Source organism: Trichomycterus rosablanca, chromosome 26 (assembly GCF_030014385.1).
Source record: "Trichomycterus rosablanca isolate fTriRos1 chromosome 26, fTriRos1.hap1, whole genome shotgun sequence".
NCBI lineage: Eukaryota > Metazoa > Chordata > Actinopteri > Siluriformes > Trichomycteridae > Trichomycterus > Trichomycterus rosablanca.
In genome coordinates, this window is record NC_086013.1 from 15,097,578 (window position 1) to 15,124,223 (window position 26,646).

A 26,646-nucleotide genomic window follows, 5' to 3' on the forward strand; every position below is an offset into this window, starting at 1 on the left:
CTATAGCTGTCCGTCTTCATCTCTGAGCACATTAGAAGACCAGGTAGTGCTTAGAAAAATCCCATCTCTGTATTAAAAGCCTGAAAGTGAGCGCGTTCCATTAGGCACTCGATCAATGTGACCATGGTGGTAGGACTGCATTAAGGAAAACATCATCCAATTACTGCAGGTTTAATAAACAGGAAGGAGAGCTCCACCTGATCTTGATAAATAGCTCTTTAATACGTCGGACAGGCATGGACGGTTGGTGTGCGGCTGGCGTTCAGAAGCATTATAATGAGTGTTTTTTTTTTAATGGAGGATCCTCTCGCGACTTAGCCGGCTTCTTTTTATTCGCTCGCCATTTCTTCTTCATTCGCCAAGCAGGGATCTTGAAATGGAGCCCACCTGCTTCATAACGTTTCCTCTTTCCGTCCTTTCGATGGTCCTTCTGTTTAAAAAACATCTTGCTATTAAGAATGACATTTGGATCTGAGGCAGCACAAACAGGACTTGTAGAGATGCTTGTGCAGACCGGAGCACTTTCTGATCCAAAAATGGACGTTAAGAGCAATTTATCTCCATGTAGAGAGGAGCGCACTGCCTTTTTAGCTAAAATATCCAGCAGAATTGGTGGTTTCCTTCATGCTGTTCGTGCTCTTTGCTTCTCTGCAGTGATCTACAGCGGTGGAGGAGCTTAAACTTTTTGTCTTGCAGCCCCCGTCTTTTTCAACCCACTGATTTGCCAGCATACTGTCATGGCTGAGCAGAAGCTAAGGGTCTCTGATCTCTCTACATAGACGCAATTTATGTCATGCAATGCTCCCGAGAAGAAGGCATGTCTAAATTTTTAGATACCTTAAAATGCTGCCTACTGAGGTGCCTTATTTCTGAGCAATAATCTGACTGAATAACGAGGGAGCGTCCGATGCTTCCTCACAATATTTCTATATTTTTTATATTTTTAACCAATCAGTAAGGCTCTACCTAATTAACGGCTGTGAAAGTGGCATCACAGGCCAGGAAATGAGCTGTTCCCCTGTGGAATATGCAATTAGCTGTGAATTTTTAATTTTTTCTTTTGAATATGAGGTGGTCCTAGCAATCATACGGCAATTAAGTTAGTGTAGGAGACTTTTCTGTGCTGTAGTGTGCTGTGTTGACAATGTTATATGATATATGTGTTTACGTATTGAGTGCATTTGTCACTTTGGTGATCCTCTACACATGTGATCATCTCTGTGTAGTCTGAGCTGCGCCTCAAAAGAACAAGCCAGTAAAGTATTCAGCAAACTCTAAAGATGCTTGGTTACATTAGCAATCAGTAAGACAAACTGTCCAAGATGTTGAAGTCTAACGCAGCTAAAAACACGACTCAGGTAACTGAGTGTGGAAAACTCCTGACCAATTCTGTGGACGAAAAGGGCGGGTCAAAACACGGACGAGTATTTTCATCCATAGCTGGATGTTTTAGGTTTACATTTAATTATTAAGGTAGCTGTGCTGTTTATTGTAGCTTCTATTTATTCTACCATTTAATCTATGAGTGTAATTTAATGACTGCAGTAAAATGTGACTCTTTTCCCATAAATTTAGTAGGGCCCTACCAATCATATACGTTTTCCATCCTATTTGCACACATTTAGACTGAAATTGTGGTTCATTCAGTCTATGTTGTACAGCATACAGTATAGTATAGAGTTATAAGAATGATAATAAACCTGAAGAGTTTCATCTTAAATCCAGATTTAAATCGGGGTGCAGTGTGTCACATCTCCATAAGTCGAAAGGTCCCGCTGTAATAGTCCATATCAACCGGTCGTCTCATTTTTGTCATTCTGAGGAACAGGATGAGCAGTGAGTACACTCCGACCCCGTCGATCGTCTCTCCTTGTTCCTGACGAGATCCTCAAATCCTGTCACTTTTATAAACCGTTAGAAGGAGACGTCGCCACCTCTCACAGCAGCCTGATAGCATTTAACTTGACTGAGGTTCACACAGATGACACTGCGGTACGATACCAGGTAAAGAACAAAGCGTCTTGAGACGGGATGTTAACGGTGACACGTGAGGTATTGAAACCGCGCGCACATGAAAGCAAATGCAGGTCTGAGTTTGACTGATGAAATGACTCGATTTTTAAATAGAACTAATCGCCCAGCAAATGACACAATCAATTCATTACAAACTTGCAGGACAGAAGTTCTATCTGTGTGTTTGGAAAAATCTTACTCTTGATTTATGGCTTCAGTGTAGCACTCAGTTTACAAAGAGAACTTATGAAGTAGTTCTCCTTTTCTTATATATATATATATATATATACTGGACTAGTATTAGTAATCAGAAGGTTGCTGGTTCAAGTCTCACAACTGCCAGGTTGCTGCCGTTGGGCCCTTGAGCAACGCCCTTAACCCTCAATTGCTCAGACTGTATACTGTAACTGCACTGTAAGTCGCTTCAGATGTATATATATATATATATATATATATATATATATATTAGGGCTGTCAAACGATTAAAATTTTTAATCGCGATTAATCTCAGAATTTCATATAGTTAATCGCGATTAATCGCATTAAATAAAATCTGTGTAAATGTTATAGAAAACAAGGTTTTTTAAGTGAAATGTGAAAAGTGGACGTTTCTACACGAAGTGAGTGTGTTTTGACCCTTTTGGGGCTTCCATAGTTCATGGACTAGCGTGCTTGACTCCGGTATTCAGTGCCGTAACAGATTAAGTTAATAAAGTGTTTTGCTCCCGACAACTTGTGAATATACCGTGTATTTATTTCTTTATTATGCAAGTGCATCCCTACGACGCTCAGTTATATTATTTTAACAAACTGCAAATGAACAACGGTGGCAAGTCCGACATTAAAACGTTTGTTCTACCAGTCAAGTCTCAACATGAACTAGAATCTGCGTTAACGGCACTATTTTTTTTAATCGCGTTAAATTGAGATTGCGTTAATGCGTTATTATCGCGTTAACTTCGACAGCCCTAATATATACAGTGTATCACAAAAGTGAGTACACCCCTCACATTTCTGCAGATATTTAAGTATATCTTTTCATGGGACAACACTGACAAAATGACACTTTGACACAATGAAAAGTAGTCTGTGTGCAGCTTATATAACAGTGTAAATTTATTCTTCCCTCAAAATAACTCAATATACAGCCATTAATGTCTAAACCACCGGCAACAAAAGTGAGTACACCCCTTAGTAAAAAGTCCTGAAGTGTCAATATTTTGTGTGGCCACCATTATTTCCCAGAACTGCCTTAACTCTCCTGGGCATGGAGTTTACCAGAGCTTCACAGGTTGCCACTGGAATGCTTTTCCACTCCTCCATGACGACATCACGGAGCTGGCAGATATTCGAGACTTTGCGCTCCTCCACCTTCCGCTTGAGGATGCCCCAAAGATGTTCTATTGGGTTTAGGTCTGGAAACATGCTTGGCCAGTCCATCACCTTTACCCTCAGCCTCTTCAATAAAGCAGTGGTCGTCTTAGAGGTGTGTTTGGGGTCATTATCATGCTGGAACACTGCCCTGCGACCCAGTTTCCGGAGGGAGGGGATCATGCTCTGCTTCAGTATTTCACAGTACATATTGGAGTTCATGTGTCCCTCAATGAAATGTAACTCCCCAACACCTGCTGCACTCATGCAGCCCCAGACCATGGCATTCCCACCACCATGCTTGACTGTAGGCATGACACACTTATCTTTGTACTCCTCACCTGATTGCCGCCACTCATGCTTGAGACCATCTGAACCAAACAAATTATTCTTGGTCTCATCAGACCATAGGACATGGTTCCAGTAATCCATGTCCTTTGTTGACATGTCTTCAGCAAACTGTTTGCGGGCTTTCTTGTGTAGAGACTTCAGAAAAGGCTTCCTTCTGGGGTGACAGCAATGCAGACCAATTTGATGTAGTGTGCGGCGTATGGTCTGAGCACTGCCAGGCTGACCCCCCACCTTTTCAATCTCTGCAGCAATGCTGACAGCACTCCTGCGCCTATCTTTCAAAGACAGCAGTTGGATGTGACACTGAGCACGTGCACTCAGCTTCTTTGGACGACCAACGCGAGGTCTGTTCTGAGTGGACCCTGCTCTTTTAAAACGCTGGATGATCTTGGCCACTGTGCTGCAGCTCAGTTTCAGGGTGTTGGCAATCTTCTTGTAGCCTTGGCCATCTTCATGTAGCGCAACAATTCGTCTTTTAAGATCCTCAGAGAGTTCTTTGCCATGAGGTGCCATGTTGGAACTTTCAGTGACCAGTATGAGAGAGTGTGAGAGCTGTACTACTAAATTGAACACACCTGCTCCCTATGCACACCTGAGACCTAGTAACACTAACAAATCACATGACATTTTGGAGGGAAAATGACAAGCAGTGCTCAATTTGGACATTTAGGGGTGTAGTCTCTTAGGGGTGTACTCACTTTTGTTGCCGGTGGTTTAGACATTAATGGCTGTATATTGAGTTATTTTGAGGGAAGAATAAATTTACACTGTTATATAAGCTGCACACAGACTACTTTTCATTGTGTCAAAGTGTCATTTTGTCAGTGTTGTCCCATGAAAAGATATACTTAAATATCTGCAGAAATGTGAGGGGTGTACTCACTTTTGTGATACACTGTATATATATATATACAGTATATATATAAAGGCATTCCATCTGCTTTGGATTCTTTGGATAGTCTTTATTATCAAACAAGCTGCAGAGTCGTTTTGAAAAGCCCTAAAACTGCTAAAGTATAAAGTATTTGCAATCGTTGGCTGGTAAATGACTTTTATGCTGCTGGGTAAAACCAACCTCCAACTAGTTATGATAATTGAACATGGATCAATGGTTAATGGTTTAAAATTCCGTAAGAGCGCATCAGGCTCCTCGATAAAGCAGAAATAAGGAATGCCGTTGTCCTTCACCTGTCACACTGGAGCAGCAATTAGACTCGTTGAGGGACTGATGGGTATCACATTGGCTCATGTAGGAAATTCAATCAGCGGCCCATGAAAAATGACATCGCTTCCATCCAGTCAATCGCGTTCGTCCAATTCTCCCTTGGTCCCCTTGGATCCTAATTGAATTGGCATGCTGAGCGTCCGCGGTGTACGAAACGTACAGCTGGCGCATGCCGAATGTCGGTATTAATGCATTATCCTGGAGGGTTGCGCGCTTTTAAAATGCTCCCTGGCCCATACTTGCCTGACGTGAGCCGGACGACGCGATTGGCTGGCCGGGAGACAACCTGCCTCGATCGGCAGTCGTGCTTCTTGCCTGGTGGCGTGTAGCTAAAACGAATTAATGACCCCCGTGGAAGGAGCGTCTTTCACGGTGCCTGACAACCGAGCAGCATCGCTCCATCCATCAATCTCTGTCCTTGTGTTAATACCCGGGGTTTTTCAAAGGCGATCGTTCGTTCATAAAAAATAAAAAAAAACAGCCAGCGAGCTTTAGATGTTGACAGAGGATATTGAAAAGACGCTCGCTCAAACAGGAAACAGTGCGGAAAAGAGCGGAGGGATTGTTTGATCATTAAAGGTTGTGGACTCCAACAAACCACCTTCCTTATAGGCTGTGCCTGCTGTGCCCGGCTTCATCCTCCGGTACGTCAATGTAAATCCGAGTCATCTCCCGCCAGATGAAGGAAATCTCATTTGTGAGAATGAAAAAGCTTCTTTTAATAGGATTTTTGATGGCAGACATGTGACACGACTCTCCAGCCACAGGTTTTACATCTCACTGCCTCAAATATGATTATTCATCAGTGAGAAGAGAATCCAGGGGTCTGTGATATGAAAAACAAACAGCATGTTATACACGATCAGCCATAACATTAAAACCACCTCCTTGTTTCTACACTCACTATCCATTTTATCAGCTCCACTTACCATATAGAAGCACTTTGTAGTTCTACAATTACTGACTGCAGTCCATCTGTTTCTCTATCTGTGCATGCTTTGTTAGCCCCCTTTCATGGTGTTCTTCAATGAGAATAGTCCACCAACCAAAAATATCCAGCCAACAGCGCCCCGTGGGCAGCGTCCTGTGACCACTGATGAAGGTTTAGAAGATGACCGACTCAAACAGCAGCAATAGATGAGCGATCGTCTCTGACTTTACATCTACAAGGTGGACCAACTAGGTAGGAGTGTCTAATAGAGTGGACAGTGAGTGGACAGGTTATTTAAAAACTCCAGCAGCGCTGCTGTGTTTGATCCACTCATACCAGCACAACACACACTAACACACCACCACCATGTCAGTGTCACTGCAGTGCTGAGAATGATCTACCACCTAAATAATACCTGCTCTGTGGGGGTCCTGACCATTGAAGAACAGAGTGAAAGCAGGTAAAAAAAGTATGTAAAGAAAAACAGATGGACTACAGTCAGTAATTGTAGAACTACAAAGTGTGTCTATATGGTAAGTGGAGCTGATAAAATGGACAGTGACTGTAGAAACAAGGAGGTGGTTTTAATGTTATGGCTGATCAGTGTAAGTACATTCATCTAAATTGATGGTGTATATTGAACAATAAGATTTGCCATGTGAGATCAAACTGGACTGAAAGAACCCAGCAGCCACCCGATTTGATTTAGAAAATGTGTAAATATTTATTCCCATCTCAGCCTTAATAAAATAAACATTCATTTATTTTTTACAGGTTTTATAATCATTTAAACTGTGTGGTTTGATAACACAGACGTTTCCTTCAGCCTGTTTTAACTCCGTCTCGACAGGCAGCGCAGTCTGAGAGGCGGATCTGCTCCTCTGATGTAATATGTTGTGATGGAACGTGTGTCAGAACACAGACGGTTGTATAACTCAGGCACATCTTCAGGTTTTTGTCAGCGTGGTTTCTGATCTTCCCCAGCATGGTTGTTACAAATAACGTCACTGTGCATCCTGTAAATGACAACACAATAACAAATAACACCCAAACACCACCACTGTACAAATATACAGGATAGGATGTCAGACAGCGAGGACAAGAGGAAGTTTCAGTCTTGATTAAATCCAGGATGTAATCCAACACAGCAAGAAGTCTCACATGCTGCGTAATTACAGGTTAGAATGTTAAACTGTTACGTGTATCTGTACCGTGTTCAGCATTAGCACCCAGGTCATGAAATGAAAATCTGTTTGACTATTAAGCCCTGTTGGTCAAGTAGTTAAATTTAGGACTTTGAATGCTGGATGGATAGATAGCCAGACAGCTAGACAGACAGACATGTAGATAGCCAGACAGATAGACATACAGCTAGACAGACAGACATGTAGATAGCCAGACAGATAGACATACAGCTAGACAGACAGACATGTAGATAGCCAGACAGATAGACATACAGCTAGACAGACAGACATGTAGATAGCCAGACAGACAAATAGACAGACAGATAGACAGAAAGAGAGATAGGATGGATGGATGGATAGATAGACAATCAGACAGCCAGATAGATAGCCAGACAGACAGATTAATAGACAGACAGATAGACAGAAAGAGAGATATATAGACAGATAAAGAGATGGAGATAGATAGATAGATAGATAGATAGATAGATAGATAGATAGATAGATAGATAGATAGATAGATAGATAGATAGATAGATAAACAGGCAGACATACAGTTAGATAGACAAATATACGTAGATATACTGTATATATATATATATAAATAGATATAAATAAATAGACAGACAGATATAGCTAGATAGACAGACCAACAGACAGAAGGACAGAGAGATAGTCAGCCAGATATTGATAGATCGACAGACAGATAAGTAGACAGATAGACAGACAGATACTTCAGTTATTTTTTACAGTTTGCTAAGATGAATAAGTGCTGATAGGTAAAACAACACCGTCACGTCTGAGTGAAGTGAGCGGTGCTGTAGTTGTAAGTAGGTCTAACAAAATAGCCTTTTTAATAAATGGACAGACTGGAAACATCTAAAATCTTCCTCTGTTTTGAGAAATCACCTGTTTTTCCCTAAATTTATCCCAAGCTTCAGAAGGTACCATATATATTATCTATGATAAAAATCCTTTAGCACGATCATTTCTGCGACTAGCATCACGCGTCCTCGTCTCTGACTGACTCAGCATGTGCTGCCATGGCTAAAAGGCTGAGTGCTGTTGATAGGTTGAGTGAAGGTCTACCCCCAGCGTTCGATTCTCCACGGAGCAAAAGCTATAAACTCATTGGTTTAGCATCGATCTGTTTACCTTTTTAGCGCTTAGCCTCCTAGCATCATCAGGCCTGGTCAGCAGGGACAGTGAGGCAGAACCTGCGAGAGATTTTGGCTTTACTACGACAATTTAAAGCAGAGAAATGCAGCACAGATTCACGTTAGATCATCAGCAGAGAAGAGTAGTTATTAATCTTGATGTTATGAATGATTAAGATTGAAATGAGGGGAGTTATTAGGATTAATGATTGATTTGTTGTGTCATACTAAAAGCTTTGTTGTTCTGGTGTTGATGAACATAAATACTCATGAACAGATATAATCATTTCATCTGGAGTTACTCAGTGCTGCTCATTATTGGTAGTTAAATGTGCAAACATCCTAACATATACTGGAACTTGTAAAACAAATTATAATTAATTCATCAGCTATTTAACTACTGATTTATCCTGGTCAGGGTCACGGTGGGTCTGATTCACTGGGCAAAAGCTAGGAAACACCTCAGACAGGTCGACACAAATTATTAGCCACATATTTTATGTAGTAACCTTGATTGAACAGTATCCATCCACCAATCCACCAACCCTCCCATCCATCCATCTGTCCATCCATGTAAACACCTGTCTGTCCATCCATTCATCCACCTGATCCATCTATCATCCATTCATTCAACCACCCACCCATCCATTTATTTATTTATCCATCCATTCATCTGTCAATCGACCAACCCACTCATTCATCCATCCATCCATCCATCTGTCCATCCATGTAAACACCTGTCTTTCCATCCATCAATCGATCAACTTACTTGATCCATCCGTCCATCCATCTAAACACCTGTCTGTCCATCCATCCATCTGTCCATCCATTCATCCATCCATCCACCTGATCCATCCATTCATCCACCTGATCCATCTATCATCCATTCATTCAACCACCCACCCATCCATTCATTTATTCATCCATCCATCTGTCCATCCATGTAAACACCTGAAATGTCTTGGATTTTAACTGGAACCTTTTCTATGGGAGTAAATGAAAAGTTCATGCAGAAACAATAAACTCTAAATTTTTCTTTCGGGCACCATGATAATTATTTATTCATTTCCCCCAAAGAAACCTGTTCACGTCGTTTCCCAGCACTATTAAACCTAATTATCCTAACAGCTTATAGGACCTGCTTCCTTGTTGAGCCTGTGGCCGGGTCAGGCTGGAACTGCACGCCTGTAATAATAATAATAATAAAAATGCTGGCTGTGTAATTCGTCCCACCTGATTTGTACCCATAATTCACCCTGGCCATAGCAGGTTAGCATACGTCCTTTATACTCGTGTTTTCCTGGTGAGAAAGTGCTCATTAATTAACACACAGAGCTGACGGGACTGTAGCGGTCAGCAGCGGTGTTAACAGAGGTAATGTAACTGTGGTCATTTGGGTCACAGTAGCATTGTGATATTTCCGACCGCCTGGATTGTTGAGATATGCATATTAGCCGCTTATGCAGAGTTCATCACATAAAGAACATAAGGAAGATTGCTTATAGCGGTGTGTGCTCGCTTGTAATTAAATGCAATGTTTTAATCATCTGAATTGATTAATGAAACGCAGCATCTGAAAACAAATGCGACGCATTCATTCCATTCCACTGGTCCATTTGATCTTGATTTATGTCTTCGTGAACGGAAATTATACAGCGTGTCAATAATACACAAGTCGGAACTCGCTGCCGGTGGTGAAACATCGGAAACTGATTTATCATTCAAGCTTGATCGTCTGCAAGGTCAGTCCAGTCCAGTCGCTCCTGAAAACGTAAAATCCTCGAAGACAAACCGCTTTACCCGGCGTACACGCCCGTGTGTGTGTGGACCCGCCCTGTTTTACTGAGTTCAATAAACCCGGTTGAGGAATAATTTGGTACTTTTGATCACATTTGAATGTAAAGCTTTACGTACGGAAGCTTCGTGGCGTCCTCTTCGGATTTTAAGGTCAGCTTCATTCATAATTCATGAAGGAACGCGTTATTAAATGGAGCCTCCGCAACGTGTCTGATGATATTGATTTTCCCGCTAAACACATTTACACTACTAATAAGACTGTCTGTCAGTCAGAGCCACCTTCAGCCCACCTTCCTTCTGTTTAAAGCTCCTGCTCATTTCAGGACTGGCTGGGATGGGTGGGTATGGAGACTGTTTAATGTATCGAAAGTGTCTGACATCTCCGTCCACCTTAGCAGTGATGGACACTGGGTACGGGTGAATACGATGGGTCTGGAACTAAAACTCTCCTTCTGTAGTTAGATGAACGCATTCAGGAAGATAGCGATCAAGCAGATTTAGTGTCCTAACCTTAAAATAGTGTTAAATAGTCTGTCAAATCAGTACAACTCCAGTGGTGTAGTATTTTGACTAAAGAATGATTCTTATATGCGTCTTAATTCTCCAAAAATTAGATTTTTTAAAATTAATTCTGTAATAATTGTAATTTCTAATGTTTTATTATCAGATGATATAAAAGCAGATAAGCCTTTTGTTTCCTGAATGTTTTTTCACAAGTTGCTTGTACAGTTTTTTACTACATTCACCCTCCCTGGGACCAATTTATTTGAAGGCTGTGTTCCAAATCGCAGGCCACAGATCGTAACGATCAACCCTCGTGTTCTGTTTGGGGTCCAAACACCCCTGATTTATACACTTCTGTTTTATACACACTTTCATATGGGGCGGCACGGTGGCTAAGTGGGTAGTACTGTCGCCTCACAGTCCGGGTCCTTTCTGTGTGAAGTTTGCATGTTCTCCCCGTGTCTGTGTGGGTTTCCTCCGGGTGATCCGGTTTCCTCCCACAGTCCAAAGACGTGCAGTCAGGTTAACTGGAGACACTGAATTGTGTGTGTGTGTGTGTGTGTCTGCCCTGCGATGGACTGGCGCCCCGACCACGGTGTTACTGTGTGCCTCTGGGATTGAAAAGCTGGGATAGGCTCCAGATCTTTCACTTCATGCTAGGAAAAATGTAGCAAACTGGGTTTTACAGGCTTATTAGCTGGTCTTCTAACTGGTGTCTAGATTGCTCTTCTACTGTACACATCATGACTTAAGAGGTGAAGATACAGCAGAGGTAACGCTGATGGTTCCGACATACCAAAAATTCATATTTCAAAACAGGGGAGACCTGAAGATCCTCTCATGGGTTCGCATGCAGCCTTAGCACGTGTGCCACATGCTAGTCTTCATCTAGCAAATTCCTAGCTGAGTATAGAAAAGTATTATAAAATTTTAAGTTTGTTAGCTTTAAAATTCCAAAAATTGGAAAACTGGGAGCCCTGAAGATCCTGTAATGGAGTAGCATGTAGCTTTAGCACTTATGGCACATGCTAGGGCAATGGTAGCTCAGCCGTTAAGGTACTGGACTAGTGATCAAAATGTTGCCTGTTCAGGCCTCACTACTGTCAAGTTGCCACTGTTGGGCCCCTGAGCAAGGCCCTTAACCCTCAATTGCTTGAATTCTATTCAGTCTTAATTGTAAGTCGCTTTGGATAAAAGTGTCTGTGAATGACACAAATGTATATGCTAGCTGAAAAAATACAGTATTTTTACATTTGTGTTTTTAGAGGCTAGTAATGAAAAATAAAGGTGGTCGTCTAGACTGGCACTAACCAAAGATGCTAAAAATTTTAAAATCTAAATATTATTCCAGGAGTCTTGAGAGAATGTAGCTACATTTATGTATGAACGACCCATTTCTTTCACTGTATCTGCTGCTTAATTAGCACTCATTACGTGACTGGACGTTTTTTGGACGCCATGCAAGAGCAAACATTATTTCTCCGCCCGACAGCTGTTGTCGGGGATCCTGCTGATGTCACGTCGACGCCCCGGCCGCTCGTCATTAACGCACCTCCTCCGGGCGGCTGTGAATTCGGATCCGCTTTAACTCACAGCCGATCCTCCCGGCGTCCACGGGCCGGCGGATCCAGCCATGACAATAGAGCGAACAGATTGGGCTTTTATGAGCCGCATGGGGAGAGGCCAGTCAGACGGTGACAGTTGGCAAGCGAGGCGCTTCAGAGGTCGTCAGTCAACACGCCTCCTCTGAGAAACGCTCAGAAAGCACAGAGAGAATGAAATGGGGCGGGTAGGGTGCAGGTCGTGCCGCCTCTTGACCTGATAACCCCGGGGTGTTTAGTGAGTCTGAAGAGAGAGAGAGAGAAAGAGAGAGAAAGAGAGAAAGGCTGGTTTACCAGAACTCAAGTACTGCAACACAGAAACACACCTCAGCTTTCTCTAGATCCCGGAATCTTAAGATATATAGCATGCATTCTTTATTTATTGTCTGTTATACCACCACTTTATCCTGGCCAGGGTCACAGTGGGTCCAAATCACTGGGCAAACACACACATTCACTCTGTGTATGTGCCCGGCTGGTCAATAGCACAGCTGAGTTTGGAGCTCTGATCTGGTGCTTTAGACGGCTGTGAGTTTCTCACGTTATTATTTCAAGCCGTGCTGTGTTCAAGACGCTTTACTTATTAATACCAGATGAGGCTCGTACTGTTAAATAGAAGTGATCGGTAATTAAACGAGCGATTAATGAATTATGATGATGTTAAATCTTAGCACTGTAGCTCTGTTCTCGCTGAGGCAAATTCTGAAAGTGTTTCAGTGTGTGTGTGAGTGTAAAACGAAAAAAAGAACGGGAACGAGAATCACCTGGTTATTGATTTCAATCTGTGCAAACATTGATTTAGAGATGATTAAAATTCCAACAGGAGGAATGATTGAGACCTCTCAGTCCCTCTGCTAACGACTGTCTTTTCTCTTTCTTTTCTTAAACAAAATTTTATTTAAAAAAAATTTCTTAGATTTTTCCCTTATTTATTTATTTACTTTAATATTTTGTCTTGGATTTTTTTCTTATTTATTATTATTTTTTTTTAATATAGTTTTTCTTGGATTTTTCCTTTATTTATTATTATTCGTTATATATATTTTTTCATGGATTTTACTCTTATTTATTTATTTATTTGAATATTTTTTCTTGGATTTTCCCTTATTTATTTATTTATTTATTTATTTTTGGATTTTTCCCTTATTTATTATTTTTGTAATATATTTTTTCTTGGATTTTTTCCTAATTTATTTATTTATTTTAATATTTTTTCTTGGATTTTTTCCTTATTCATTTTTTTTTTTTTTTAATATTTGTCTTGGATTTTATTCCTTATTTATTTATCTGTTCATTTTTTTTATATTTTTTCTTGGATTTTTCCCTTATTTATTTATTTTTTGCATGTAATCTTTTGCTCCTGTTCTTTATTCTGTTTCTAGTGGTTTCCAGCGTTCTTTTATTTCTTGCCTTCTACTATTATAACCTTTGGCTTTTTTTACTTGTTTTTGTCCTTTTTTTACGTCTTTCTTTCTTTTTAAAATAACCTAAGCAACATTTGACATCAGCGCTCTTTTTATTTATTATTTTTATGTATTTTGGTCTGACAGATCCAGTAATTCGTAATTCCCCCCCCAGTGCTTTTCATTATATCAGCAGATCTGACTGATGATCTGATTGGGCTTCGTTACCGTTTCCCGCGGGTCTGCTGTCAGTCAGTATGTCAGACGTAAAGGTCTCGGGCGATCAGACGCGACCCGATGCTTATAGGGGTTCTGATCCGTGTGAGGAGAAGCTCACTGTTGGTTAAAGGGTGACGTGACACCGGGGCGCTTCAGAATACTTTACTGAATTATGAGGGACTCTGGGGAGCCGAGGTGCCAGATCTGACAGGGAGGGGCTGCTGATGGCTCCTGAATAGCTTTTTTATTTAATATCATGATTTAATGTGGCTGCTTTTACTTCATTATTCCTCTGCTTTTTCTCTCCTGCTGCACATTTGATTTATTATATTTATTATTATTATTATTATTTAAGGAAACATTTTGAAAATATATTTCTTTTGTATTTGTTTTTCTACCATTTATTTATTTATTTTTTTCATTAATTATTATTATTTTTTATTATTATTATTTTCATCCTGTTTTTTTGGAAACTTTTTACTTGCTTTCTTTTTTTTGCAAATATATTTCGGTTTGAAAATATTTTTGCTTTTTATTTATTTTTTAAATTAATTATTTAGTATTCTTTTTATTTTTCTATTCTTTCTGGAGACATTTGACTAGCTTTTTTTTCAATATATTTATGTCTGAAAATGCCTTAAAATCTAAAAATTACTTATTTTTTACTTTTTATTTATTTATTTTTTTATTTACTTAATTATTTTTTTCCATCCTGTTTTTTTGGAAACTTTTTACTTGCTTTCTTTCTTTTTGTCCCCCATTTTTTTTACAAATATATTTCTGTTTGAAAATGCCTTTCTCTATTTTAAAATTGCTGTTTTATTTAAACTATTTTTTATTGTATATATTGTATTTATTTATTTTACTTTCTGTTTTGTATTTTTTTTTGTATTTCTTTTTTTCTCTTTTCTCTTTTCTTAATTTTTTTAAGATTTTTTGGTTGATTTTTTATTTGTTTTGTATGTACTCTACATGTTTATTTTATTTTATCTTTTAACAATTAATATTTTTTATAATATTTTTAAGTGCTTTTTTCCCCTTTTTCCACCTCGTGTAAATTTCTTTCTATTTAATAATGTATTATTTCTTCATGTTTTTCCTCCTTTCTTTCTTTTTAAGATTTCTTGGTTCATTTTATTTGGTTTTCCTCTAGAAATTCTCTCTCTCTCTCTCTCTCTCTCTCTCTCTCGCTCTCTCTCTCTCTCTCTCTCTCTCTCTCTCTCTCTGTAAGGCTGGTAATTGCTGTTTGGCGTCGCAGTAATTAATATGCGTGGGTGAAGATTGTAATTTGGCCCGGTTTGTTTTCGGTTAATGGTTATATATCATGTCACGGTGAGGGACGGTGTGTTTTGGGAGGGGTGTTGTTGGTGCAGTCTGAGGAACTAGCTGTCGAGTTCATCTCTTTGATAAGGACACATGCTAATTTTCTGGGCTCTTTGCACCGGGAGAGGATTGAGATGGATTGGTGGTGTGTATCCCTGGGTGCCGGCGCTGACAGTGTAGTGACGTTTCATTAGGCTTTATCGCCTCCCTCGCAGGATTCGGTCGCTTCAGACGCCATTACAGTTATCTCATAGCGCTGGCGGCTCTGCATTCTGTAGGTAGATTTTTAAACGTGACGTGAAGTCTTATTTTCTGATAGGAAATTTACAATGAAATGATCAACATTTTTAGTAGACATGCACCTTATTTACAAATGTTTAAAAATAAAATCAGTGGTTCAAATTTTCTAAAAACACCAACACATGAAAGCTTTAAACTTCTGTATTTATTAATGAACAATAATAAAATAGCTCACATGAAGTAATTGCTTCTTTAATACTGGCACAGATGAGCTATATACTCAGACTGGTGCGGCTTCAGGTACACCAACAAACTGACTGGGTGGCACGGTGACTCGGTGGGTACCACTGTCACCTCACTTCTCTGTGTGGGTTTCCTCTTGGAAAGTGAGGTGAATTGGAGATGCAAGTTTGTCCATGACTGTGTCTGACATTAAAAACTTGAACTGATGAATCTTGTGTAAGCAGTATTTACCTGTCCTGTCATGAATGTAACCAAAGTGTTTAAAATCCTAATAATTAAATAACAAATACTGACTGACCACCAGTTTTATAAGTCTTTGATACCTGGATGATATAAAATTCATCTTTCATTTCTATAAACAATAATCAGTTGCTGGTTTCATGACTGTGCTGGAGAGCATAAAATCTACCAAACATTCCATTGAGTTAGGATCTGGTGACTTGTGAGGGCTTTAACCAGGAAGGAAGAATGGAAGTAAGGAAAAGGACAAAAGGAAACAAGAAAAGAAAGAAGGAAAAAGAAGGAGGGAAACAAGAAAAGAAAGAAGTAAAAGGAAGGAGGAAGGAAAAGGAAAGAAACAGAAGAAAGGAAGGGAGGAGAAAAGGAGGGAAGGAAAAGGAAGGAAAATTAAAGAGAGAAAAGGAAGGAAGTGCTGATCATTTAGTGTCTCAGCGGTCTGTTCCAGCTCAGTCAGGTCAGTAAACGCGGTGAAGGTCCTCTATAATACATCTCATCAACTGGAATCGTTTAGTTAGTTAAAATAAAAGCTGCCCTTTAGACCTGGATAATGCGTAAGTGCTTGCACATCTAGTAAACGATATCAAAATACAATAAATGTGCAGTGCAATGGGCTGTATAGGAGCGCGTGTTTCTTCAGGGTTATCCGGGTGTATAAACGGCTTTATAGCCGAGCACATCATGATAATGTACATAGCGCTCGATGCTCGAGCACCTTAAACCTTAATTTCTTTTCATGCGTCTTTGAAATCTTGTTTTATAGCAGCTGAGTGAAGGAAAGTGACGGTCCGAGTTAGTCTCTGTTATTCCTACCTGAGAAAGTCTGATGAAGTGATTGATTATGAATAAACTGTGGGTGAATTATATATAACCTGACATGTTGAGATTTGCTAGCAAACCTGGACTCTGTGATCTGACAGTTACCTCAACCACTAAGCTATTACTGTCCCATGTGGCAAATGCTAACTAGTTTACTAGCTTACTTGAACTGCAATATGTCTTAACTACATTTTGCTTACTTTTGTTAACACACTTGTTAAACACATGTAATGAGCATGAGACTCAGCTTCTAAAACACCACTCGTATTTACCTGAGACTAATGTGAGCTTACATTATTAGCCGGTTAGCTAGCAATTTGGCTATAAGATATTATCAAAATGTTAATGTAAAAAACATAAATGAAGAAAAGAATGAAGGAAACAGAAGGAAGGAAACAGAAGGAAGAAAGAAAAATAGGAAGGAAGGAAACAGAAGGAAGGAAGGACAACAGGAAGGAAATAGAAAATAGAAAGAGGGAGGGAAGAAAACAAAGAAGAAAGGAAGAAAGAAGGAAGGAAGGAAGACAGAGGAAGAAAGGAAGACAGGAAGAAAAGAAAACAGAGGAAGAAAGGAAAACAGGAAGGAAACAGAAGGAAGGAAAACAGGAAGGAAACAGAAGGAAGGAAAGAAACAGAAGGAAGGAAACAGAAAGAGGGAAGAAAGGGAAACAGGAAGGAAACAAGGAAGGAAGGAGGGAGAGAAGGAAGGAAGCAAGGAATAGGAAACATAAAAAGTAAGGAAACAAAAGGAAAGAAGGGAGGAAAGAAAGAACAGAAAGAAAAAGAGAAAAAGAAGGAAGTTGTTTGCTTGCCATTTGGCTATAACAATCAAAACAAAGGAAAAGGAAAAAGAAAGTAAGACGGAAGTAAGGAAGGAAAGAAGGGAGGAATGAAAGCTATACATGAACTGTGTTGTGGTGAGGCCAGGAGAGCCTGAACAGCTCAACAAAATGTGTTAATGATACCACAGCCACCCATGCCTGAACATTTGAAGGTAATAATTGTGTCACTTCTCCTCCACCCTGTTTAGTCGTGTGTTACTGCTCACAGACATCACCGCTTTTACAAAATGACTCGACTAGTTCTTTATTTTTAAAGCTTAACTCTGAGTCTAACAGGAACTGAGGGCAGAAATATAAAAGATTGTTCACATCAAACATTTAAGTCCTGCTGTACAAAACTGAATTACTAACAGAACTAATGGACTCCTTTCAGCAAGGTCTTTCAGGTTCAGGTCTTCTTACTGAACGCGAAACCTATTAATACAGTATAAAGACATACGGTAATCGTTTAGCCCCAGGTCAGAAATGAAGTCTGGTCTGATTTTGGATTCTATGGTCATTTTTAGGGTTTAGCAGAAGGTTTAGACATGACGCACTACCAGACCATTAATGACCATTTTGAATGATCCAGGCAGACTTGGATAACTGCATGTCCAGACAGCAGCAGGTTTCTTGGCTTTTGGTCAGTCGTACCAACCGTCTGTTCTGTTTATGTACAAAAGGGTCAAATCCCTACCATGGGTGATTGGTTTAAACCCATTTAGTGCGCTAAGCTGGAGCTTGCCCAGTCACGGCTTGAGGTTTGGGTCGGTCTCAGCCGTGTCATAAGGTGGCTAATCGTGTTAAAAAGACAGACGCTGGGTATGGACGTAATCCCAGACTCGATGTGGCGGGCTGAGTTGGCTGGGCCTTCCCTAGCACGTTCACACATCGTCGTCTGTCTGCCTGATTGGTCAGAATTGAATTCATTGGAGAATTACATTTTTTGGAGCCCCAAATAATTGGCAGTCATTCTTATTTCACACTCTCAGCAAAATTGTTCATTTATTAGTCAGCGGTGTAACAGAGAAGCATTTTCACTTTAACTGGAGATAAAAATTTGGATAGTTAGAGATGGGACAGCATCATGGGACAGGAGTACTAGAGAGTTCGGTGATGCTTTTTATAGGATTTCATGCTCTCTAGCACCATCATGAAACCGAGAAGTGTTGGTACAAATTAAAGAAGAGTCTTCCATCGTCCGAGTACAGTATTGAAGATTTATGAACCTAGTGGTCAGTCAGTATTTCTTGGTAAACATTCTAACTTAGCATGTATTATGTAGATTAACTATCGCTAGTGACTTTGCATTGCCCATATAAATAGGGTTAGTTTGACTGCCACTTCCAAGCTTTTCATCACCATGAGCTTAGAAGTTACCAAAAAAGAGTTTTCTGCCTCAGGCTCAGTACTTTAAAGCTGGATTGAAGTTTTTTGCTGATTACATAGACAAATTAAAAGCGAAGTAGGAAAGTGGCTTAACTAGCTGCTCAGCAGCTTGCTTAATTGTGGAATATCATTTTAAAAAATCCACAAATGTTTTAATAATGTTTTTTCCTTATTTATTTATGTATTTATGTATTTATGTATTTATGTATTTATTTATTTATTTATTTATATTTAAATGTGCCTGTAATTAATTATTCATGGTATATTTTGAAGTTCTGAAGTTTTGAACATTCTGAAGTTGAGTCAATTCGACTCCAATCAAGTAATTTATTTATTTATTTATTTATTATGTAATTATGTAATTATTTATTTATTTATTTATTTATTTATTTATTTATTTATTTATTTATTTATTATGTAATTATTTATTTATTTATTTATGTATTTATGTATTTTTTTATTTATTATTTATTTATTTATTATGTATTTATTTATTTATTCATTTATTTTTAAATCTGCCTGTAATTAATTATACATGGTATATTTTGGTTACATTCTAAAGTTGGGTCAATTCGACTCATCTCTGGGTTTCTTTGCAAGTGGATCAAGACGTTTTTGTAAGCCTACACCAGGGGTGTCCAAACTTTTCTTTCTTGTTGGGGGCCAGATGGAGTAAAAAATACACAAACACGGGGCCACAGACTCTGTTTGTAATTAAACAAATAAAAATATAACAGAGCTCCTGATTACTAACAATTCTACTCTTTTTATCTGAGTGAATAATGATCTATCGTTTACGGTGTCGATTCCACTCACCAGTTTATAATCCCTATGAACTCAGTAAACAAATATTCATTTTCCCAGCGAGTCTGAAATCTTCTGCATTTGCTATTCGTCTAGTTTTTGTTTCTTTGGAGCCGCCACATATATCTAAAAACTCAGGAACGTTAATGTAGGTGTGACGTTAATGGTTTGAGTTGGGGGAAAGTGTAATAGTGACACCCAGAGTTCAAACAGTTCAAGAAATTAAAAAAACCTGCTTAATAGTGGCCAACTTTAATTTTACAGTATTCTTAAAATGCCTCACAAGCTTTTAAAAATGGTATTGGGCCGTAAATGGCCCACAGGTTGTAGTTTGGACATCCCTGGCTTACACCCAACTGCGGCGCAGGTTTTTTCCCCAGTCAACCAGAACCTAAAGGTGCACCAGTGACAAATTCACAGTGAAAAGAGAAAGAAAATAGTCTGTGCTCAAAATCAGCTCTGAGTGACCTCGAGATCTGAAGCATTTCAGTCTTCTGCACTTCAGCTCCCCTTTCTGGATTATTTGGCCACAAAGGGTCCTATTAAAGTGTCACATTTCAGTGGTTTCATCAAGCCTCTGACTTTCCATCTTGTCTGTCGTGACCTTTACAGAGATCCGGCGGCTGGTTTAAATTATATGGCTGCGATGTTGTCTGGCTTTGTCAGATCACGACCAAAACCGACGGTGACCATCGGATTGAGACAAACGTCCTCACCTTTAATATAAATGAGGGGCGTAAGCTATGCTTTACCGAAAATGCAATATTTTGCTGTCCAATGTATTGGTCAGTCTGTGTTCTAAACCAGCAGTTATTGGTCCCACAGTGGCACAAATGTAGCCCGAGTTTTTAGCTTAAGGGTCATCACTGGCACTGCCCGTGGTAAGCCATTAGCCAAAGGGATACAAGTGCTACAGGCGCACCCCAGAGCACTTTCAGTATCACCCCCTCCAGCTGAGAGTCTCGTCTTTCAACACATGTTGATAATAAGACTTGTTTTTTTTGTTTTAATCACAAGAGTAGGACGATCATGGTGCAGGTACCATCTATACGAGCAATCCAGGAGAATGTGTAGACCTTGAACATCTAGGTGGAACAGTGTTTCAGTTAACCAGTATGGGAAGTTCACCTGGAAGTTAAAATGCACCAAGAAAACATGATGAATGGTAATTTGTGGTGTAGAATCTGATCATCATTGGGCCTCAAAGAAGCATCAAGTGCTTATTTTCATTTCAGAATGATGTTATGTACTGATGTTTAATCTCCACATACTGGTGGATTCCCAATGTTGATCTGGAGTGTCTGTTTTGATAACCAAGCTGACTTTTGACAAACTGCTTGTTGTCAGGTGGTCCAAAATGTTCCTTATGGGATGTTCCAGCTCCACCTTTGTGTCTTATGTCCATGATTTCTGGTGTTTATGTCAACATCACATGAATTCATTGTATGAAACACCTCACAGGAGGGCCAGCATCAATCCCATATCTACAGACATTCGTGAGAAGAACTAGACGTCCAAGAATGAGTTCATGTTTGCATGCAAGAACTTTGGCTGATGTCTTTTCAGTAGTCCTGGATCCCAGAAGGTGTAAGTCACAAGACCCTCACCCTGCTAAAGGATGGTGATAGCTTAGGTGCAGTCAGCTGGTATGACGGTATGATATCAAGATTTCCAAGATGGTGATTCAGAAGACTTTCTTTCTTTCCTTTTTGGCTGCTCACGTATATATAGTGGTCACCACAGCAGATCTGGTCCATGTATGGATTCCAACCTTGACGCAACCCTCGTATTTCTATCCGGGCTTGGGACCAGCATCTGACAAGTGCACCTCCCAATGGCAAGGCTTTTTTGATTATGCCTTTAATGTCCATACAGACGCCCGACCAGACTTTCTTTCTGTCCCTTTTGGCTGCTCACGTATATATAGTGGTCACCACAGCAGATCCATGTATGGATTCCAACCTTGACACAACCATCTTATTTCTATCCAGGCTTGGGACCAGCATCTGACAAGTGCACCTCCCAAAGGCTAGGCTGCTTCAATCATACCATTCATGTGCATACAGATGCCAGACCAGCCAATAGCAATGCTACGATTCAAACCCTGGTTCCTCAGATCTCAGCAGTAGTGGGCATCCATCCATACTTTACCACTGTGCCATCCGAGCACCCAAGGGAAGCTAAACTGTTGATAGCCTGAAATTTAAGACCTGTAGCTGTAGATCTGCAGACAGGTGAGATAAAAGACAGAAAAACTCAGGAGATTTAGGTGGAGTTGAGAGTAAAGCTCTGGAGATGGAGGCAGCGTGGGGAGGCATGGGGAGAAGAGCTTAGCGTGAGAGGCTTTAGTCAGGAACAGGATGTGTACTGCGTGGAAATGAATGAGCCGTGTGTTCAGGGAGCGCGGAGGGGAAGCGGTAGCTCGTCCACACCGTAGACCGTGTGTTTCCACGAGAGTCCATGTTGATGAAGCTGTCCAGATAAGCTGGTGGCTGTAGGACGTGTGTACTGATCTACAGAATTGATCAGGGACGGAGTGGACAGGAGTTGTAACCATGGTGACACGACCTGTAAGGATGTGATAAGAGTTGGGATGAAGGGGCAGGAAAGGAAAACGACCCTATTAGATAAAACTCTTATTAAAATAAATTATATTACATTTCTGATTTCATTTTCATCAACCTTTAACTTTTGATCATTTTTTAATTGTCTTGTCCCCCTTTTTTCACCCAATCCAGACCCTATGGAGCTTATCTCCGTGTCTTGTCACTACCGCCACCCTCACCCCTGATCGAGGAGGGCTGAGGTTGTTACACGCCCCCTCAGACACATACACACACACCCTGTGCAGGTGCTTCAACCGGCCATCAGAGGCCACAATTGCCCCAGCGATGAGGATCCCTGTTTTACCCATGGTCCCTCCCCTTACAGACTCACAGCCAATCGTGGGTCTGTGTAGGAGCCCGGCCGGCCGATAGCAGAGCTGAGATTCGAGCTCCAAAGCTTGAGACGTGTTTTACCGCTGCACCACCGAGTCCCTGAACCCATAAATGTGATTAAATTCTAGTAACAACCGATGTGTTAATATTAAAATGTAATTTCTTATATAATATTTAATATTATCACTTTGTTATTGTTTATATTAGTTCATGTCACTGGATAATCCTCCACTTAAAGCGTAACACTCGTATACAGAGACGTTTTAACCAGCGCTTTGATCACTGCACTTTAGTGTGCACTCAGACTTTGAAGTATCTACATTTACATGTATTATTTTCAGCATTTAGCAGATGCTTTTATCCAAAGCTACTTACAGTACACAGTCTAAGCAATTGATGGTTAAGGGCCTTGCTCCTGGGCCCAACAGTGGCAACCTGGCAGTGGTGGAGTTTGAACCAGCGACCTTCTGCTTATTACCCGTTACTCCAGTACTTTAACCGCTCTGTGGGAATTGGTGCCCATTCAATCAAAAGAACATTTGTATGGGGGTCGCTCAGGTGGCGCAGCGGTAAAAAACACATGCTGGAACCCTCGAATACATCTTATCGAATCTCAGCTCTGCGTACCGGCTAAGGCTTAGCGGCCACATGAACAACGATTGGCCTGTTGTTCAGATATGGGCGGGACTAAGCCGGATAGGCTCTCTCTCCCATGACTGGTGCAATTACGACTCTACTGTACTCTGCTGGCTGATTGATGGCGCCTGCACAGAGATGAGAAAAGAGTGCTCTCAGGGTGTGTCTCTCCGTACACAACACTTAGCTGCACTGCACTCGTCAAAGTGTGGGTGATAAGATGCATACGGCTGCTGCCCACGTGTCGGAGGGGGCGTGGGTTAGCTTCGTTCTCCTCAATCAGAGCAGGGATCGGCATTGGTGGAGAGGAGGCATGACGCAATCGGTCAATTGGACGCGCTAAAAGGGAGAAAATGCATAAAGAAAAAAAAAATTATATATATTTACTGTATATACTGTATATAAAGAACATTTGTATGACTGCGGGTGGGTCCAGACTTATTGTTTTGCCTTGTAGCTTTAATCGAATTCATTTGAAATAAGTGTAATTGTGTCCATTTAATGGTTAATGCTCAGTGGCCGGATCACAGCACATTGTGTTGTGACTCCTGACCCACCACTATCCAGACCAGTATAATGCTGTTACTGAAAACACATTAGTGATGAACGACTGTGTATTTGATCACGCTTCGTACCCGAGTCCTCTTCTCTCCGTTTGTTTTCCATAATTTTCTCCGTCCTGCTCCTCGTCCCGCTGTTCCCCGGCCACAGACGCTCATCGTGCCGGCGGACACAAACAGAGCGCCGCTTTAAACCGCCTCCCCTTAGTCAAGCCGATTCCCCCTGGAAATCATCCTGGCAGAGACGGGAAAGTCGGCGCTTGATGATTTGAAAGCAGAGAGTCATTTCTCACGCTGTTCGTGTTCAAAAAGTTTCAAAACTGCATTCTGCCATGCAGGGTGGGTGTGTTTGTGGAGCGTGAGCGCACTGCTAAAAAGGTTAGCGGTTAGCGATTAGCGATAAAAAGCTAGTTAAAACAAAAGTGCGCGTGATTTTACTCCAGCTGTATGTTAGCATATGAAGCTGTACATTCTGACATTCTTACCATCAAGATGCTGAGGACGTCTGTCTGATCAACACACATATAAAAGACATTATTTTATTTTCATGTTTATATCACTGCTTTATCATGGTCAGGGTTGCAGTGGGTCCAACTTCTACAAAATCACTGGGCACAAAGTGCTAACACACCCCAATACATCATTGGGCTTCAACCATAACCCAGATATAGTCAACTGTGTTTGTATGTAGATGTTTGACATCACTGTTCAGGATTCAAACCCTGGATTCCAGAGGCAGTGGGCTAGCACAATTTACCGCTTTGCCACCTAGTGCAATACCCACCCATCAATCCACCAACCCATCTATCCATCCGTCCATCTGTCCATCCATCCACCCACTCATCCATCCATCTACTCATCCATCCATCCATCTACCCACTCATCCACCTATCCATCCATCCATCTACCCACTCATCCACCTATCCATCCATTTATTCATTCATCCATTATAACAGATGGACTGGGTTTCCACCAGTTTACCAGGTGTCCCATTATATAAGACACAGCCAACTTTGTAAACCACAACCACAACAGGACACCCTGGATTTCAGGGGTGGTAGCCCAATTTACTGCTGTGCTATCTAGTGCCCTACCCGCCCATTGATCCACCAACCCATCCATCCATCCATCCATCCATCCATCCATTCAGAGCTTTATAAACCACAACCTCATGGTGTCACTAATAAACAGGACATAGATGATATCTGTTACTGCTCTGTTAACTCTCTTTAATTAAAGTAAACATTTCATTCATGCAGGAGAAACATCTTGTTGGTTCTGCATGTAAATAAGTGCCACCTGCTACCCATTCTGTTTATGCCACCTTATGCCCACGATCTACCAGGAGCCAAAGATTCAGTTCTCCTGTCAGGTTCTGTCAACTCCAGGCTGTGGCTAAACACTTTAAGTGAATATAAGAAGTGGTGTCCAGGTTCTTTTGGCATGAGACTGACCTTACTTGTGGGTTGTGATTGATACACTGCAAGAAGAAAACACTTCAAAACTACATTAAAGGTACAACAGTGGTGCTAAAGGGTCGATTTACATCCTATAGGTTCTCTAACTGGTGTAGAAAATGCACCCTTGCGCTTTATTCAGTAGTGATCGCCATGCTGCCGTGCATCAGTATTCTGACTGCGCCGGAGAACCGAATGTTTATGGACAGACGGCGTTCATTTGTAGGCGATTAGCGGCGTTTGATCACTGGTTTAGCCCTGAGCTACATTCTATATCCTTAAAGCTCAGATCTGAACTGATCTGAACTGCTTGTCATTGCCTGAGGTGAACAGCAACTTCAAAAACTGAATACAAATGCAGAACTACCTACAGTGTATGGTCAAAAGTATTCGGACACCTGAGAAGGAGCTTGCTGGACATACTACTTCAAAAACGAATGGTATTAAAACAGAGTGACCACTATGCGATCTTGTCAGAAAGTTGCTCACAATGTCTGTATGCCTGTGGGAATTTGTGCCCATTCAGTCGAACGAGCATTGTATGGCTGGGCACTGATCTTGTTCAAGAGAGCCTCAGTTGATGTTCCAATTCATTCCAGAGCTGTTTAGTGGTGTGAGTTCAGGGCTCTGTGCTGGACACTAGAGTTTCTTTAAACTAAGCTTTTCTTCATATCTTTATAGAACTTACTTTGTGCACAGAAACAGGAAAGGACCTTCCCTAAACTATTTCTGCAAACTTGGAGGCATATTATGTCCTGTAAATCCCCTGTAGAGCAGAGAATAACCCGACACCCTTCTGTATTCCCTTCAGGTTCTCCGAGCCCCCGTGGTTTTGTGGAGCTGCGTTTCGTGTTGGAGCCCCAGGACGCGGTGACGGTACGAGGTGGCGTGTTACAGCTGGACTGCCAGGCGCGATCCGACCACGGCCTTCCATCCATCTCGTGGAAGAAGGACGGCGTGCTGTTGAGCTCAGTGGTGGACGAGCGGCGACAGCAGCTGGCCAACGGTTCACTGCTGGTACAGAACGTGGTGCACTCGCGCCACCACAGACCAGATGAAGGAGCCTACCAGTGCCTGGCCACGCTGGAGGGCGTGGGGGCCATCATCAGCCGCACAGCCAAGGTCACAGTCGCAGGTAAGCAAGGTTCTGTGGATGGTGTGGATCCGGTTGTTTTGCTGGGAGGTGTGGGCTGAGAGTTTAGCATGGTTTGCTTGTATTGAGGAGCAGAATTGTAAAGCAGGGCGTGGTGCTGTACTCTTATTTTGGTGACAAGGCGTGGTGCTGTTCTCTTTTTCTTGGTGACAAGGCATGGTACTGTTCTTTTTTTCTTAGTGGAAGGACATGGTGCTGTACTACTTTTTTGATAATAAGGCGTGGTGCTGTTCTCTTATTTTATTTCTTGGTTACAGGACATGGTGCTGTTC

At 41.0% G+C, this 26,646-nt stretch overlaps 1 protein-coding gene across 1 annotated transcript in view; it reads left to right on the top strand.

Annotated features, from left to right (window-relative positions):
- The window catches only part of dcc (DCC netrin 1 receptor), a 240,103-nt gene that overhangs the window by 51,958 nt on the left and 161,499 nt on the right, over positions 1–26,646 (top strand). The window contains exon 4 of the mRNA XM_062989210.1: positions 26,033–26,356. Within this exon, the coding sequence (XP_062845280.1) occupies positions 26,033–26,356 (324 nt within the window). The remainder of the gene's footprint in view (positions 1–26,032; positions 26,357–26,646) is intronic.